General features: G+C 53.6%; 1 protein-coding gene across 1 annotated transcript in view; it reads left to right on the forward strand.

The window, feature by feature from the left end:
- Itpr2 (inositol 1,4,5-trisphosphate receptor, type 2) overlaps positions 1-16,139 on the forward strand; it is a 153,343-nt gene that overhangs the window by 4,702 nt on the left and 132,502 nt on the right. The window contains exons 2-3 of the mRNA XM_013036243.1: positions 13,505-13,620; positions 14,903-14,989. Coding sequence (XP_012891697.1) covers positions 13,505-13,620; positions 14,903-14,989 — 203 coding nt within the window. The remainder of the gene's footprint in view (positions 1-13,504; positions 13,621-14,902; positions 14,990-16,139) is intronic.

A 16,139-nucleotide genomic window follows, 5' to 3' on the forward strand; every position in this document is an offset into this window, starting at 1 on the left:
CCCCCTCAGTCCCCATCCTCTGGGTAGAGCTCATGTCTCACCGGCTTGGCCTTCCTCCTCCCCCCATTCCTGTCCCCCCAACTTTTGCCCACCCCCCAAGAAATGCGTGTGCCCCTTCCTGGTGTTCACTTTGGTAATCAGCACGTCAGTCCTTCAGTTGTGAATCTGTCATCACCCTGTTTGCGTCCACACGCAGAGAGCCCTGTATGCGTGCAAATGCCCCGTGGGGTGTGGGATCTAGCTTCCACAGGAGAGAAAACGCAGCCCGTGGTCTCCCTGAGCCCGGCTTCCTTCCCTTACCATGATTGGTTCTGGGTCCATCCATTTCCCTGCAGATGACATCGTATTATTCCTTCTAATGGATGAGTAAAATTCCACCTTGGTCCACTCATCCACTGTAGGGCACCTGGGTTATTTCCCTACCTTGGCTATGGTGAGCAGGTCAGTGGTGAACACGGGTGAGCAAGCGTCTGTCACCATGTCCGAATTCGTAATGCTCTGGGTAGATGCCCAAGACACCTTAGTAACTTTGCTGTTTGTTGTTGTTGTTGTGGGTTGTGGGGCTTGAACTCAGGGTCTGGGCGCTGTTCTGAGCTCTCTCACTCAAAGCTAGCACACTACCGCTTCGAGCCACAGCGCCACTTCCGGCTTTCTGGTGGTTTATTGGAGATCAGAGTCTCACAGACTTTCCTGCCCGGGCTGGCTTTGAACTGCGATCCTCAGATCTCAGCCGCCCGAAGAGCTGGGAGGTCTGAGCCACCAGGGCCTGGCCTTAATAACTTTTTTTTTTTTAAAACATGTTTCTTTTTATTATCGATCTGGTGCACCGGGGGGTCACAGTGACCCGAGTCAGGGAAAGAGTCCCTTTCCTTTTGGATGATGTCCCCCCTTCCCAACCAGGAATGTTTTTAGTCACCCCTGGGCCGCACACGGTCTGAGCTCCTCTGTGCTTCTGTGTGCTGAATTTGTCTAGATTTGCGTGCGTGTTTGCAAGCCAGAGTGCGATTTCCTCAGGAGAGATGTCACTTCCCCGAGAATCCCCAGCAGCTGTCCCGGGAAGGCCGACGGTTACAGACGGCTCTTTCTCTTTCTGTGGCAGGGAGCCAGGCTCTGACAGAGTAAATGATGGATTTGAAAACAAGCCTGGGCTCCGATCCTGTGGACTGATTTACATGGATAAGGGAGAGAGGTCAACACATTTGAATTTGGTTTCAGAGTCACACACGTTGGATTCTTAAAAGGAGCATGGAGAGAAAAACCCATCTCATTAGTACGAGAGGGAATGTTTCCCCCAGTCCTGGGCTTGAACTCTAGGCCTGGCGCTGTCCCTGAGCCTCTTTGTGCTCAAGGCTGGTGCTCTACCACTTGAGCCACAGCGCCACTTCTGGCCTTTTCTGAGTAGTTTATTGGAGATCAGAGTCTCACGGACTTTCCTGCCTGGGTCTGGCTTTGAACCGCGATCCTCAGATCTCAGCCTCCTGAGTAGCTGGGATGACAGGCGTGAGCCACTGGCGCTTGGCTCCTTCATCTATTTCTGTAGTATTCACAGAACATTTTCCACTTGCTGTGGAAGACACTGGGGATAAAACCACAGGCAAAAGCAATGTCTACTTCTCTGCAGCGCTTCGGCCAGGCCAGGATTTCTTTAGTCCTAGGGAGTTCTGCACCTGCACCACAGAGAACCCAGCATCTCTGGTTTGCAAAGTTGTCCATTTTTACTTCCTTAGAACTAGGGAGGATCTAGAAAAGTCCTCCTGCCTCTTGGTCTGCCCAGTCTGAGCCAGGGCACCCTGTGCGGGCTCACGCCAGTGAAGCAGTCCCCACGGACCATCGGCCTGTAGATCCCGGCGACCCCCTGCCCCACCCGCAGCTTCTCCTTCCAGTCTGTGAGCGCGCAAGCCCCCTCTGTCCACTGGCGATCGGGAACTGCTGCTGCTGCCCGGGATGGGAAGAGTCCACGCCTCCCCTCTTTGTCGCTCTGAGGCTGGCCGGGACCAGCCCAGCTGGGTTGTAGCTCAGCCCCGAGAATCTCCTGGCTCAGGAATTCCAGCGCAATGGAGAGCGAGAGGGAGAGAACTTCGTTCAGCACAGAAGTGTCTGGCCTGAAGGTTTATAGACCCCGGTTGGAACCCCAGCTGCTCTGCCCGAAGCTTTCTCAAAACAGGAGGAACTTCGGCAAGTCTAAGCCTTCTCCATCCCGGGGGGGATTGGATGTCATAGAGAGTTCACAAACAACATTTTCCTGCATTCGAAAAGTTATTCTGCAGCTGGGCACTGATGGCTCCCGCCTGTCATCCCAGCTACTCAGGAGGCTGAGTGAGATCTGAGGATCATGGTTCAAAGCCAGCCCGGGCAGGAAAGCCCATGAGATTCTGATCTCCAATGAACCACCAGAAAACCAGGAGTGGTGCTGTGGCTCAAGGGGTAGAGCGCCAGCCTTGAGCAAAAGAAGCTCAGGGGTAGCGCCCAGGCCCTGAGTTCAAGCCTCAGGACTGACAATTACAAAAAAAAAACCCAGTTTTATTCAAACCAGGAGAGCCAAGGCATTATTCCCTAATCTAAGGATGCAAATGAAGAAATGGCTCAAACATGCTAAAGACTCGCCGCAGACAAGAACAGCTTGATTTGTGGTAGAGAAGGCTGCTAAAATTAAGTTTTTAGATGGCTACTATGGCATCTTTTGAAAAGTATTTTTTAAATGAGGGGCTGGTTAGCTGGGCGCTGGTGGCTCCCGCCTGTCATCCCAGCTACTCAAGAGGCTGAGATCTGAGGATCGAGGGTGGAGGCCAGGCCGGACAGATGCACCCGAGAGACTCCGACCTCTCTCACCTCTCCAAAAGCTGGAGGCATCGGTGTGGCTCAAGTGGTAGAATGCCAGCGTGGAGCACAAAGTGCCAAGTGAGAGTTCAAGGCCCTGAGTTCAATCCCCAGGACGGACAGGCAGGCAGACAGACAGACAGACACACACACACAGACAGACACACAGACACACACACCACACACACCCAAAGGACTGTTTGACCATGAACTGTAATTGTTAGTCCTGGGTATCTCTTATCTCTCAGGAGTCTAGACGCAGGCTTTGCAATTTGGCTTCCGCATGGGCTCAGCATGATTTTATGTCTGGGGTAAATCATGTGCGCAAGTATTGACTTAAGGGTTTTTTTTTTTATCCTAGTACTGAGGCTTGAATTGAATTCTTTCTTTCCTTCCTTCTTTCTTCCTTTCTCCTTCCTTCCTTCTTCCTTCCTTCCTTCCTTCTTTCTTTCTTTCCTTCTTTCTTTCTTCTTTCCTTCCTTCCCTTTCTTTTCTTTTTTGGTCAGTCCTGAAGCTTGAACTCAGGGCTGGGCACTGCTGTCCCTGAGCTGCTTTTGCTCAAGGCTAGCGCTCTACCACTTGAGCCACAGCTCCACTTCTGCCTTTTTCTGTGTATGTGGTGCTGAGGAATTGAACCCAGGGCTTCATGCATGCTAGGCGAGCGCTCTGCCACAAAGCCACCTGCCCAGCCCTCTCTGTGCATTTTGACAAATGCTCCGATCCACCCCAATCAGCTAAGCTAGAAACATCAAGAACACCAACGTTTACTGAAGTTTCAAAGATCCTAAATCAAGCGGAGGACTGGTGGCTCCCGCCTGTCATCCCAGCCACTCTGGAGGCTGAGATCTGAGGATCACAGTTAGAGGCCAGCCTTCGTAGGGAAGTCCAGGAGCCTCTTTTCTCCAGTGAACCATCAAAAAGCCAGAAACAGAGCTGTGGCTCAAAGGGTAGAGCAGCAGCCCTTGGCAAAAAAGAAAGAGCAGGGACTGGGAAGGGGGGAATAAAAAGTGCACAGAGAAATTCAGGACACCAGTTGGCCTGGGTCATGGCCAGCTCAGCTTTCTGGTGACAGTACTTTCTAGTGGCTATTGTTTTTTGTTTTGGTTGATTGTGAGGCTTGAACTCAGGGCCTGGCTCTGTCTCTGAGCTTTCTTTTGTGTTCAAGGATAGCACTCTACCACTTGAGCCACAGCGCCCCTTCTGGCTTTTTCTGAATAGTTCATTGGAGATCAGAGTCTCAGAGACTTTCCTGCCCAGGCTGGCTTTGAACCGTGATCCTCAGATCTCAGCCTCCTGAGTAGCTGGGATGGCAGGCCTGAGCCACCGGCGCCCGGCTTCTAGTAGTTTTGAGATTATTCCGGAAGGAGGCCACTGTCCATCTAAAAGCTGTCACTTTAGACATCTAGCCAGGTGCCGTGGCTCACGCCTGCCATCCCAGCTAGCTACCCAGAAGGCTGAGATCTGAGGATCACGGTTCAAAGCCAGTCCGGGCAGGAAAGTCCATGAGACCCTGATCTCCAATGAACCAGTGAAAGTTGGAAGTGGAGGTATGACTCAGAGATAGAGCACCAGCCTTCAGTGGAAAAAGCCCAGGCCCTGAATTCACACACACACATACACACACACACACACACACACACACATACACGTAGACATTTTTGAACTCTAGGACTGATGTGTTGACTTTTTGGATTAGATGCCATCAGCAAAAATAACAGGCATGGTGCGCATGGCAAATACTCCAGCAAACTGTTGTAATCCGAGGGCTGCACCTTAGCCGCACACAGGAAAATCAAATAGAGAAATGCACAGACAGGGCTGGGCAGGGGGCTCAGGGGCACAGCGCTCGCCTCGCACGCGTGAAGCTCCGGGTTCGATTCCTCAGCACCCCAGACACAGAAAGAGCCGGAAGTGGCGCTGTGTGGCTCACGTGGTAGAGCGCCAGCCTTGAGCAAAAGAAGCTCAGGGCCCGCGCCCAGGCCCCGAGTTCAAGCCCCGGGATTATACGTAGAGAAGTAGTTTCCAGAACGTTCTGTGCCTGCGGTAGCTGTCAGGTGGGGCACTCTTCTGGAATGTGCTGTGCTGGTGTTTGGCCTGGGGGTGATTCACTGGCAGGGCTTGGGCGGGGCGCCCTACCTCCTCGATCTTGGGGAGATAGCCTCATCTGTTTTCCTTTTCTTTTTCTGGAAAGGGGGGGCAGGCGGCTCACTGCCCCCGACCCCCAGGACTGCTGGATGCAGGTTGTCTAAAGCAGTTAAGGCCGCGGCTCACATGCCAGCTGCTTTCCCCTCCCTCCACGAGCGAGCTTCTCTCTGCTTTTCTGTATCTTGTTTCTTCCGTTTCTTCTCGATTCCCTCAACGCTGCTTCCTGCCTTCTTCCATGGATGTGTTTTGGAAGTTTCAGGAACAGAGGAGCTTGTGGACTTCATGGATGAAATCCACATGTCCCTTGTATTGGGAGGAATCTGGGTTTTTCTTCACTCGTGTCCAAGTGTAACATAAACCTTTTCAAGCAATGCTTGATTGAAAATAAAGGATATCGTGTTCTGATGTTAAAGACTGCCCTGCCTGGTGCTGGTGACACACACCTATAATCCCAGCTGCCCGGGCAGCGGAGGGAGGAGGAGTGTGGTTCGAGGTCGGCCTGGGCGGGAACGTCCGTGAGACTCCAACCTCTAAGGAGCCCCCAGAAAACCGCAAGTGGCGCTGTGGCGCCAAGGGGTCGAGCGCAGCCTGAGCACCAGTTGCTCAGAGACAGGGCCTGAGCTCAAGGCCCTGAGTTCAAGACCCAGGACCGGCAGAAAGAGAAAAGAGAAAAAAGGGATCCTGGGGACAGGCACGAGTCTCAGGAGCCACGGAGACGCCCGCGCGCAGGCGAGGAGGCCGGGCCGGGCCGGGCGGCCCCGCGGCCTTGGCGCCCGCTCTTTTCTGGTCCAGGGCTGGCGGGGTGGCAGACGCAGCTCTGTCTCCCTGAGCTCAGAGACGGGGTCTTCAAAGAGGAGGCTCAGCGGAGACGCACGCTCGTGTGTGTGTGTGTGTGTGTGTGCCTGTACTGGACCTTGAACTCGGGGCCTGGGCGCTGTCCCTGACCTTCATTTTGCCCTACAAACTTGAGCCACACTTCTTTACCACCCCCCCCTCCTGCTGTCTGTCTGTCTGTGTCTGTCCATCTTTCTCCATCTCTCCTTGTCTCTCTGTTCCCATCTCTCTCTCTCAGCGTCTCTGCATCTGTCTCTCTCTCAGATGGCCTGCGTTGAAGTTTGTCATTCCTCTCCTCAGGCCTCAGCCTCCCAAGGAGCTGGGATGACCGGCGGGAGCCATGGGTGTCGGCTTGGAGCCTCTCCTGCCTTTAAAGCTGGCCGGCCGCGTTCGCCACAGTCATGGCCGGTCAACTTCTTAATTTTGTCAAAACAAAACCGACATCCTGCCCCGTTGCCTGGTCGTTAGGAATCTCCGGCAGTTCCCGCCCCGGTGAGCTTCTGGCCGCAGTCTGGAGAAGAGCGCGTGTCTGCGTCTGGCTGCGCTCAGCCGAGTGTGGTCCTAACAGTGTGTAAGCTCCCGTCCCTCGGTCCCCTGGGCTGTGTCTATGTGTCTGGCAGCCGCAGGTGAGCTGCAGGGATGCTGCCCTGATGCCCTCTGACCGGCGTCTGGCCAGGAAGGCCTGCGTTCTTCATGCCTGGGGCACATCGAAGCCTGTTCTGGAAGGTTCCCTCCAGGAGCCCAAGGACTGCTGATTCTCGGCTACCTGGGGAAATACTCTCTTTCCTCTTCACAGAACTTCTTGTGTGCCCCCTGCCCCCCACCTTTGGCCTGGCTGGGAAGGAGAATTCTGACCCTCTATAAATGAGCAAGGGTTTGACTTGTCTTCCCTATTTATTTATTTAGTTTTCATTAGGAACTCGGGGCCTGGGCGCTGTCCCTGAGCTTTTTCGCTCAAGGCTGGCGCTCTATCACCTTGAGCCACAGCTCCACTTCCAGTTTTCCGGTGGTTTCATTAGAGATCAAAAGTCTCACAGACTTTTCTGCCCAGGCTGGCTTTGAACCCTGATCCTCAGATCTCAGCCTCCCGAGGAGCTGCAGTTACAGGTGTGAGCACCAGTGCCCAGCCCATATTTTTTTTTCTTTCAGAAGATCGCAGTCAGAGCTGGGCACTAGCTCTCACGAGGGTGAAGCCTGAGGACTGTGGTTTGAAGCCAGCCCAGGCAGAAAGGGCCTGTGAGACTCTTCAGTTAACCAGCCACCCTCCCCTGCCAAAAGGCAGAAGTGGCGCTGCGGCTCAAGTGGTCGAGCGCCAGCCTTGAGCACAAAAGCTCAGGGATGGGATCCAGGCCTCGAGTTCAAGCCCGGGTACACACACACACACACACACACACACACACTCACACATACACACACTCACACACACACACCACGATGAGTTGTACACGGAACATACGCTCATTGGTCAATACAAACGTCTTCCACAGAGGTCTCTGGGAAAGCTCTGTGGAATGTTCTTTCCAGTTCTTAGGGTGTTTTGGAGGCTTTTAGCATGGAAGTCTCTATTACTGGTGGAAGCTTCCTGACTGGAGTCTGGAGTGGACCGGGCCGCGGAGCTGCTTGGCCAGCCGGCACCGGCCAGAGCTGCGGCTCCGCCCCACGCTCTCTCCTTCTGGATGATGTTGGTGACTGACCTCACTGGAGAGGCTTCCAGCCCCTTCTTTGCGTTAGTAATTTCTGGGGTGGGGTCTCATTGTGTTGCCCGTGATCTTCCTGTCTGGCAGAGGGGACTACAGGCGTGAACCAACACACAGGCCTCGTTGGTTGAAATGAAGATTGTTTTTTTTTTTTGGTCGGTCATGGGTCTTGAATTCAGGGCCTGGGCTCCGTCCCTCAGCTCTTCAGCTCAAGGCGGACGCTCTACCACTTGAACCACAGCGCCACTTCCAGTTTTCTGGTGGTTCATTGGAGATCAGAGTCTCAGGGACTTTCCTGCCCGGGCCGGCTTTGAACCGTGATCCTCTGATCTCAGCCTCCTGTGTAGCCGGGGTGACAGGCGGGAGCCGCCGGCGCCAGGCGAAATGTTGATGCTTTTGATTGGGCTGCGGCTGAACGGTGTTGCTCTCAATCTCTGCTTCCCAGAGGCAGGGATGAAGGGCGTCGGCCGCCTCCCTCGGCCCTGACTGGGCCCCGGGGGGTGGGGTGCCGTTGCATCATGGCCGAGTTCCTGGGAGGAGAACAGGTGTGGGACACACGAGGTGGATAATTAGCCAAAGCTTTGTAAACGTGGTGGTTAACGTGATCTGGTGATGATCTCGGCAGAACTGGCGTTCCCGTGGCTCACTGTGGGGCACCTTGAGATATAGCACTGCTCTTTTTGCGTGTGTGTGTGTGTGTGTGTGTGTGTGTGTGTGTGTGCGCGTGTGCACAACATCTGCTCCTTATTCATCCTTTACCTTGGCAGAGTCTCCTCAACCTCAGACCCATAAGTGGTAAAATATCACAAGCAGCCTGGCCCTGGTAGCACACGCCTGTCATCCTAGCTGAGGCTGAGATCTGAGGATCACGGTTCAAAGCCAGCCTGGGCAGGAAAGTCCATGAGACTCTGATCTCCAAGGAACCACCAGGAAACCAGAAGCAGAGCTGTGGCTCAAAGTGGTAGAGCGCTGGCCTTGAACAAAAGAGCTCAAGGACAGCGCCCGGGCCCTGAGTTCAAGCCCCAAGGCCAACAACAACAAAGTCACAAGCTTCTGGTGCTCTTAAGCTGTCAACAGCGACTGTGTTTGCCCATCTGGAAGGTTAAGTTAGAAGTCATAATGAGGAATATTTACACAGAGCCTCAGCAGAGAACACTTCAACTTCTTATTGATGGATTATAAATAGTGGAAAACTTACACCGTCCCGCGCTGGAATTTCCAGGTCTCCGCAATGCGGAGATGCAACTTTAAACCACATATAATAAACACAGCTGAGCCAGGTGAAGGCCGCGAGCCTCTTTTCTGTAAACAGAAGATAAGAACTCTACCCATTGTGCCAATTCCTCTTGGCTATAATTCTCATCCGAGGGAGTATTTGGGCTCTGCGGCTTATGCCTGTAGTCCCTGCTACTCAGTCGGCAGAGCTCTGAGAATCTCGGTTTTAAGCCACCCAGGGCAGACAAATCCTGGAGACTCTGATCTTCTGTGAACCAGCAAAAAGCTGGAAGTGGAGGTGTGGCTCAAGTGGTAGAGCACCAGCCTTGAGCCAACCCCCACCCCAGGTCCTGGGTTCAAGCCTCAGCAGCAGAGCGTAAGACCTAAAGGGCCTTGCTTTCTGAAAAGATTCCTTCTTGTCATGTCTTACCCCACCCTGATTCCGCACGAAAAGTGCATTTTCAAGGCCCGTGAGTCATTTGTGTTTGTTGGCGTTTTGCCAGTGGTTGGCAAATTTTCCTCTCAGTTGAAGGAAAATGCGGTTTTGGTCCCGGACCAGCCAGGTGGAAAAGTTCTCCTTCTCCTCCTCCTTCGGGCACACAGCCCTGCTGTAACATGACCCCAGAACGCGATCTAACTCTGCTCGCTCTGCTACGCAGCCTCTCCCAGAACTAAGGTCACTTTCACATGTTGGGTGCTCTTTGGCCCACACTGAGCACGTTAGGAGCCTGTGTGGCCGGGCGCCGGCGGCTCGCGCCGGTCAGCCCAGCTGCTCAGGAGGCTGAGATCTGAGGATGGCGGTTCAAAGCCAGCCTGGGCAGGAAAGCCCGTGAGAGTCATGGTGCTTAACAGACACTAGGTGGAAAATGAGCTACAGCTGTGGACAGAGATGGGCAGGAAGCACTGGGGGAAAGAGAGAGAAGGGTAACATTGTCCCAGAGGAAATTGTGTGTGTGTGTCTGTGTGTCTGTGTGTATGTCTCTGTGCGTGTATGTCTGTGTGTGTGTGTCTGTGTGTGTATATGTCTGTGCGTGTCTGTGTCTCTGTGTGTGTTTGTGTGTATGTCTGTGTGTGTGTCTCTGTGTGTGTCTGTGTGTGTCTGTGTTTGTGTATATGTCTCTGTGTGTATGTATGTCTGTGTGTGTGTGTCTGTGTGTATATGTCTGTGTGTGTCTGTGTGTGTGTGTTTATGTGTCTGTGTATGTCTCTCTGTGTGTCTGTGTGTGTGTCTGTGTATATGTCTGTGTGTCTGTGTGTATGTCTCTGTGTCTGTGTGTCTGTGTATGTATGTCTGTGTGTCTGTGTGTATATGTCTCTCTGTGTGTGTGTGTGTCTGTGTGTGTCTGTATCTGTGTGTGTGTCTGTGTGTGTTTGTGTGTCTGTGTGTGTGTGTTTGTGTGTCTGTGTGTGTGTCTGTGTATGTGTGTCTGTCTGTGTGTGTTTGTGTGTCTGTGTGTGTCTCTGTGTGTGTGTGTTTATGTGTCTGTGTATGTCTCTCTGTGTGTCTGTGTGTGTGTCTGTGTATATGTCTGTGTGTGTGTATGTCTCTGTGTCTGTGTGTGTCTGTGTATGTATGTCTGTGTGTCTGTGTGTCTGTGTGTATATGTCTCTGTGTGTGTGTGTCTGTGTGTGTCTGTATCTGGGTGTCTGTGTGTGTGTGTTTGTGTGTCTGTGTGTGTGTCTGTGTATGTGTGTCTGTCTGTGTGTGTTTGTGTGTCTGTGTGTGTCTCTGTGTGTGTGTGTGTGTCTGTGTGTGTGTGTGTGTGTGTGCTGGTCCTGAGGCTTGAACTCAGGGCCTGGCACTGCCCTTGAGCTTTTTCACTCAAGGCTGGCGCTCTACTACCTGAGCCACAGCTCCACGTCTGGCTTTTTGCTGGTTCCTTGGAGATGAGAGTCTCACAGGCGTTCCTGCCGGGCTGGCTTTGAGCCGCGGTCCTCACTCTCAGCCTCCTGGGTGGCCGGGGTGGCCGGCGCGAGCCCCAGCCCTCGGCTTCGCTCCCTTTCTGGATGGGGCAGGTGCGGATCCTCGGGGGCTTCATTTCTTTGCGCGGGGGTTTGGAAAGGGATGCTGATTCTGTCGCTATCACCCTGGCCCTGGATTCCGACATTGCCTGAACGTCAATATTTCTGCAAAACCATTGGCTTCAGGTCTGAAGGTTAAACTTTGTTTTTCGTTAGTGTCTCAATTAAGAAGCAATGGAGGAGGGGGGGAAGGTGGCTCAGGGTAGAGCGCAGGCCTAGAAGGCATGAACCCGGGGTTCGATTCCTCAGCACCACAGACAGAAAAAGCCGGAAGTGGCGCTGTGGCTCAAGCGGTAGAGCGCCAGCCTTGAGTGAAAGAGCTCAGGGACAGCGCCTGGGCCCTGAGTTCAAGCCCCAGCACGACATAAAATAAGTAAAGCCAAATGCAAGTAAAAAGTGACATTGAGCAGCTTCCTAACCTTTTTCTTCGTAGAAAAGGCCTACGACCGTGCTAGGTTTGTTTAGTTTAGTGTAGTTTTGTTTTGCCAGTCCTGGGGCTTGAACTCAGGGCCTGGGCGCTGTTGCTGAGCTTCTTTGTGCTCAAGGCTGGCGCTCTACCACTTGAGCCACAGCGCCACTTCTGGCTTTTTTGAGTGGTTTGTTGGAGATAAGAGTTTCACGGGGACTGTCCTCCTGTCTGGGCTGACTTCGAATTACAATCCTCAGACCCCAGCCCTGAGTGGCTGGGATGACAGGCATGACCGCCGGCGCCCGGCTTGTGTTTGCCTGTTTTAAAGGCTGACCCGGCCCTGCGTTCTCACAGGCTCTGAGAATTGTTCCCAGAAGCCCTGAGTGACATCTCAGTCCTCGAAGGGCCGACAGCTGGTCATTAGCCGGGTGGCGGGGGTGTGGCTGTGGAGAACCCCACTGAACGGAGCCACGGCGCTCACAGCGCGGTGCGTCATCAGGAACTTGCCCGGGGCCGGGGCTGAGGCGCGGCCTGCCTTAGTAACATTTTCATAAGGCTGTAAATTTACAATTTGACAAAACATCTGACCAGCCCAAGACTGGTAGAGTAAAAAAAAAAACAAACCCAAAGCCAAGGTATTGAAAGCAGAGTTGGGGGCCGGGGCTCCCGCCTGCCATCGGCGACTCAGGAGTCTGCGAGCTGAGGACTGAGACTCGAGGCCAGCCCCTGGCGTGGGCTCAGAGCCCGGCGCCCTCCTGCGGCTTCTCCACTCGAGGCCGGCTTTGGACCTCAGCCCTCAGGTCTTCTCAGCCTCCTGAGTCGCTGGGGTGACGGGGGGTCAGCCATCCGCGCCGGACGGACATCAGGTTTGAACACTTCTCAGAGGAGGCATCATTGTCATTGTCATTGTTATTCGGCCGGTGTTACTGTTACCCTGTTTATTATTTGGCAGTAGCAGGTTTTGAGCTCAGCACCTCTTTCTCGTTCAACTTGCTGCCTGACTGGAGCTCTGCTCTTTGAGCCAAGCCCCCGGCTAGTTTTCGGCTGTTTCTATTGGACATGGAATCTTCCGGACTCCGCTTCCCGGGCTGGCTCTGGGCCTCGCGGCTCTAGCTCCTGCCTCCTGCGTGGTTAGGGTCGCAGGCCTAAACCTCTGCGGCCCGGCGGTTCCGGCATTTTCCTCGCATGCAGATCCTGACTGCAGCCGTCCAGCTCTGTCTGCAGGTTCCAGCTGAGACTCCCAGGCCTTTTTGGCTTTGGGGCCATCCCGAGACTTGAACTCAAGGCCTCGCGCTCTCGCAGCTTTTTGGCTCAAGGCTAGCTCCCTCCCGTTTGCGCCACAGCTCCAAGTCTGGCTTTTTTTTGGTGGTTATGGGAACCTGAGTCTTAACAGACTTTGCAGCCTCCAACTGGGATCCTCACACCTCAGCCTCCTGCCTGGCTGGGATGGCAGGCGTGACCCACCAGCACGCGCCCTGCTTGCTGGTACTCGTTGCGTTTCTGTGCGCAGCGGGTTGGCTGCATCTGCGTCCCTTTCCCCCTCCGTGCTCTTTTGACGTGGCCTCTGCCTTCGCGTTTGGGAAGCCATTTTTGAGTCCCCCTGTCTGGGGCCCTGGGCCATAGACTCCTTCTCCAGAGCTCAGTGGGGAAACATCAGGAGGAAGGTGGCTCTCTGCGCCGAGGCCAGGCCAGCCCGGGGGTTACAGTAAACCTGTCTGGGGGGTCCCAACTCCCTCCACCCTGATCACAGAGTGACTCAGGATTCGGCCAGGACGCTGCTGCTGCCAGCCAGCCTAGACACCACTAACTGCCAGTGTTGGTGGGTCGTCTGCAATTCAAACAGGTTCTCTACCTGAAGACCATTTCCTCCTCCTCCTCCTCCTCCTCCTCCCCTCCTCCCCTCCTCCCCTTCCTCTTTATTTTAGCTGGTCCTGTGGCTTGAATTCAGGCCCTGGCACTGTCCCTGAGCTTCTTTGGGTTCAAGGCTGGTGCTCTGCTACTTGAGCCACAGCACCACTTCTGGCTTTATTTTTCTGAGTAAAGCACTGGAGATCAGAGTCTCATGGACTTTCCTGCCTGGGCTGGCCTTGAACCCCAATCCTCAGATCTCAGCCTCCTGAGTAGCTGGGATGACAGGTGTGAGCCACGGGAGCCTGACTCTTCTTCTCCTCTTTTTCCTCTTCCTTCTTTCCTTCCTTCCTCTCTTTTCTTTTTTGCTTTGGTGCTGATCCTAGGCCTTTTCTGTGTCTGTGGCACCTGGGGCCTCAGGCATGCTGGGCGAGGGCTCTCCCTCCGAGCCCCTGCCCCGCCGGGCTGGGGGGTGTTTGGTGCCTGTCTGAGTTATGGCGTTCTGTCTGTCCTGCAGACTGCCTGTTCAAGGTGTGCCCGATGAATCGCTACTCCGCCCAGAAGCAGTACTGGAAAGCCAAGCAGGCCAAGCAAGGCAACCACACGGAGGCCGCCCTGCTGAAGAAGCTGCAGGTAGGGGTGCAGCCACGCCGCCCAGCCAGCTCGCGGGAAGGAAACGTGTCTCTACAGATCACACACCCTTCCAGAGCTTTCCAGCGTCTGCCATGTGCCCAGGGCAGAGAGATGTCATTTTAACAACTGTCTGTGGTTTTTGAGGGTCGGGTGGGGTCGTTTCTCTCTTGGCCTGTTGGGACACATTCTGGATGTCTTTTTGCGGGGAAAGGCGTGCCCAGTGAATTCAAGCATTCCCTCCCACAGAACGGGAAGCAGAAACCCCCGTCGGAACCCAGAGTCGGCTCCTAGCTCGCTTGACACCCCCCTGAAAGAGATAGAAAAAAAAATAATTTAAACATCAAGGATCCTGGCCCGGCTGCGTGTAACGCTGATAACAACTTCACTTTACATCAACACAGAAAAAGAGGGCTCAGGGGTAGAGCGCTCGCCTTGCACGCACGAGGCCCTGGGTTCGATTCCTCAGCACCACATAAGCAGAAAAAGATGGAAGTGGTGCTGTGGTTCAAGTGGTAGAGCGCCAGCCTTGAGCCGAAGAGCTGAGGGACAGCACCCAGGCCCAGAGTTCAAGCCCCAGGACTGGCAGGAAAAAAAAATCCTGTTTGTAGCCAGGCACTGGTGGCTCACGCCTGTAATTCCAGCAACTCAGGAGGCTGAGAGCTGAGGATTATGATTCAAAGCCAGCCCAGACAGCAAAGTCCATTAATGTTGTATTTCCAATTTACCAGCAAAAAACCCAAAGTGGAGCTGTGGCTGAAGTGGTAGAGAACCAGCCTTGAGTGAACAAGGGAAGAAATATTGTAAGGTCCTGTGTTCAAGCCCCTGTGTGGGCATGTGCGCGCGCGCACACACACACACACACAAAACCCAAACAGACCAAACTAGAAAGACTGATGTTTCCAGTCTCCCCAAGTGTGAGTTGGATGGAACTGAATTTTGCATCGTTAACGGTCCTCTTAGTTAAAGAAGAACTCGAGGCATTTGTAATTCTCACTATCCTGCGTAGTTTGACACTCCTTCCTAAGCGAGTTTTGTCAGACTAGACTTTCCTGACGTTTCTGGAGTAAAAGTGACTGACGATGTCTCACTGAATTTAGCAAACATTGAAAAATGAGCAAGTTCACTGTGATCATTTATTTATTCTCTCTCTCACGCACACCAAGGTATAGTCTATTTATTAGATTTCTGGTTTGATTCTTGTTCCCAAAGCTGTCTGCTTCCCGGTCAGTTTCTGTGCCCTTCGCCATATTTCTGCGCTGAATTCTTGCTAATTATTTTATAGCATGCTGCTGAGTTAGAGCAGAAACAAAACGAATCCGAGAACAAGAAGCTGTTGGGAGAAATTGTGAAGTACAGTAACGTCATCCAAGTAAGTCTCTGTTTTTGCTTAAAAAACGTAACTATTTGGTGGCTGGATTGCTTAACTATCCATAAGGTTAGAGTGCCGACCGTGTGAAACAATCTGAGCAAGAAGGCTTGGCTCTTCAGTGGGAATACAGGTGTCCTGGGGATTCACTTTATATCCAGTGCACTATTTACACACTTAAAAATAAGTTGGAGCTGGGCACCAGTGGCTCACGCCTGTAATTCCAGCTACTCAGGAGGCTGAGAGCTGAGGATCAGGGTTGGAAGCCAACCCTGAGCAGAAAAGTTCATGAGACTCTTATCTCCAATGAATTATTCAGAAAAAGCTGGGAGTGGAGCTGTGGCTCAAGCGGTAGAGCACCAGCCTTGAGCACAAAGAGGCTCAGGGACAGTGCCCAGGCCCTGAGTTCAAGCCCCAGGACTGGCAAAATAAACAAATATATAATACGTTGGAACGCTGTTCAGGAAGGGAGACAGTCGCAGCCTCCTGACAGTGAGCCCCGCAGGGAGAGGCCCCCCGCAGGGAGAGGCCCCCCGTGGGGAGAGGCCTTGGGAGAGGCCCCCCACAGGGAGAGACCCCCCGCAGGGAGAGGCCCCTGCAGGGAGAGGCCCCGGGAGAGGCCCCCCGCAGGGAGAGGCCCCCCGCAGGGAGAGGCCCCCTGCAGGGAGAGGCCTCAGGATGCTGCCTGGTACTAGCAGCTCCCGCTGCATCCCGGCCTCTCCGGACGCTGAGAGCAGAAGATCTCGATGCATGGCAGGAAAGTCCGTGAGACACTTACCTCCACACACCAGCAAAACAACAACAACAGCAACAGCAACAACAACAACAGCAACAGCAACAGCAACGTGCCACGGGAATCCTAAGTAGAGTCGTGGACTGAGTGGTCCAGGGCCTGCGTTGAGTGCAAAACTTAACAGAAAGTGCCCAGGCCCTGAGTTCAAGCCCAAGTTTTGACATGGAAGGAAAAAAAAAGGAAGGAAGGGAGGGAGAGGGGGAGGGAAGGAAGGAGAGAAAGAAGGAAGGAAGAAAAGAAGGAAAGAAAATATCTCCCTCCTATAAAACAAAACCACCTAGTTCCTTTGGAGGCTGAGACTTCCTGACTTCCTTCCTTCCTCCCTCCCTTCCTTCCTTCCTTCCCTCCTTCCCCTTCCTT

This window comes from Dipodomys ordii, unplaced genomic scaffold, assembly GCF_000151885.1.
Source record: "Dipodomys ordii isolate 6190 unplaced genomic scaffold, Dord_2.0 Scaffold266, whole genome shotgun sequence".
NCBI lineage: Eukaryota > Metazoa > Chordata > Mammalia > Rodentia > Heteromyidae > Dipodomys > Dipodomys ordii.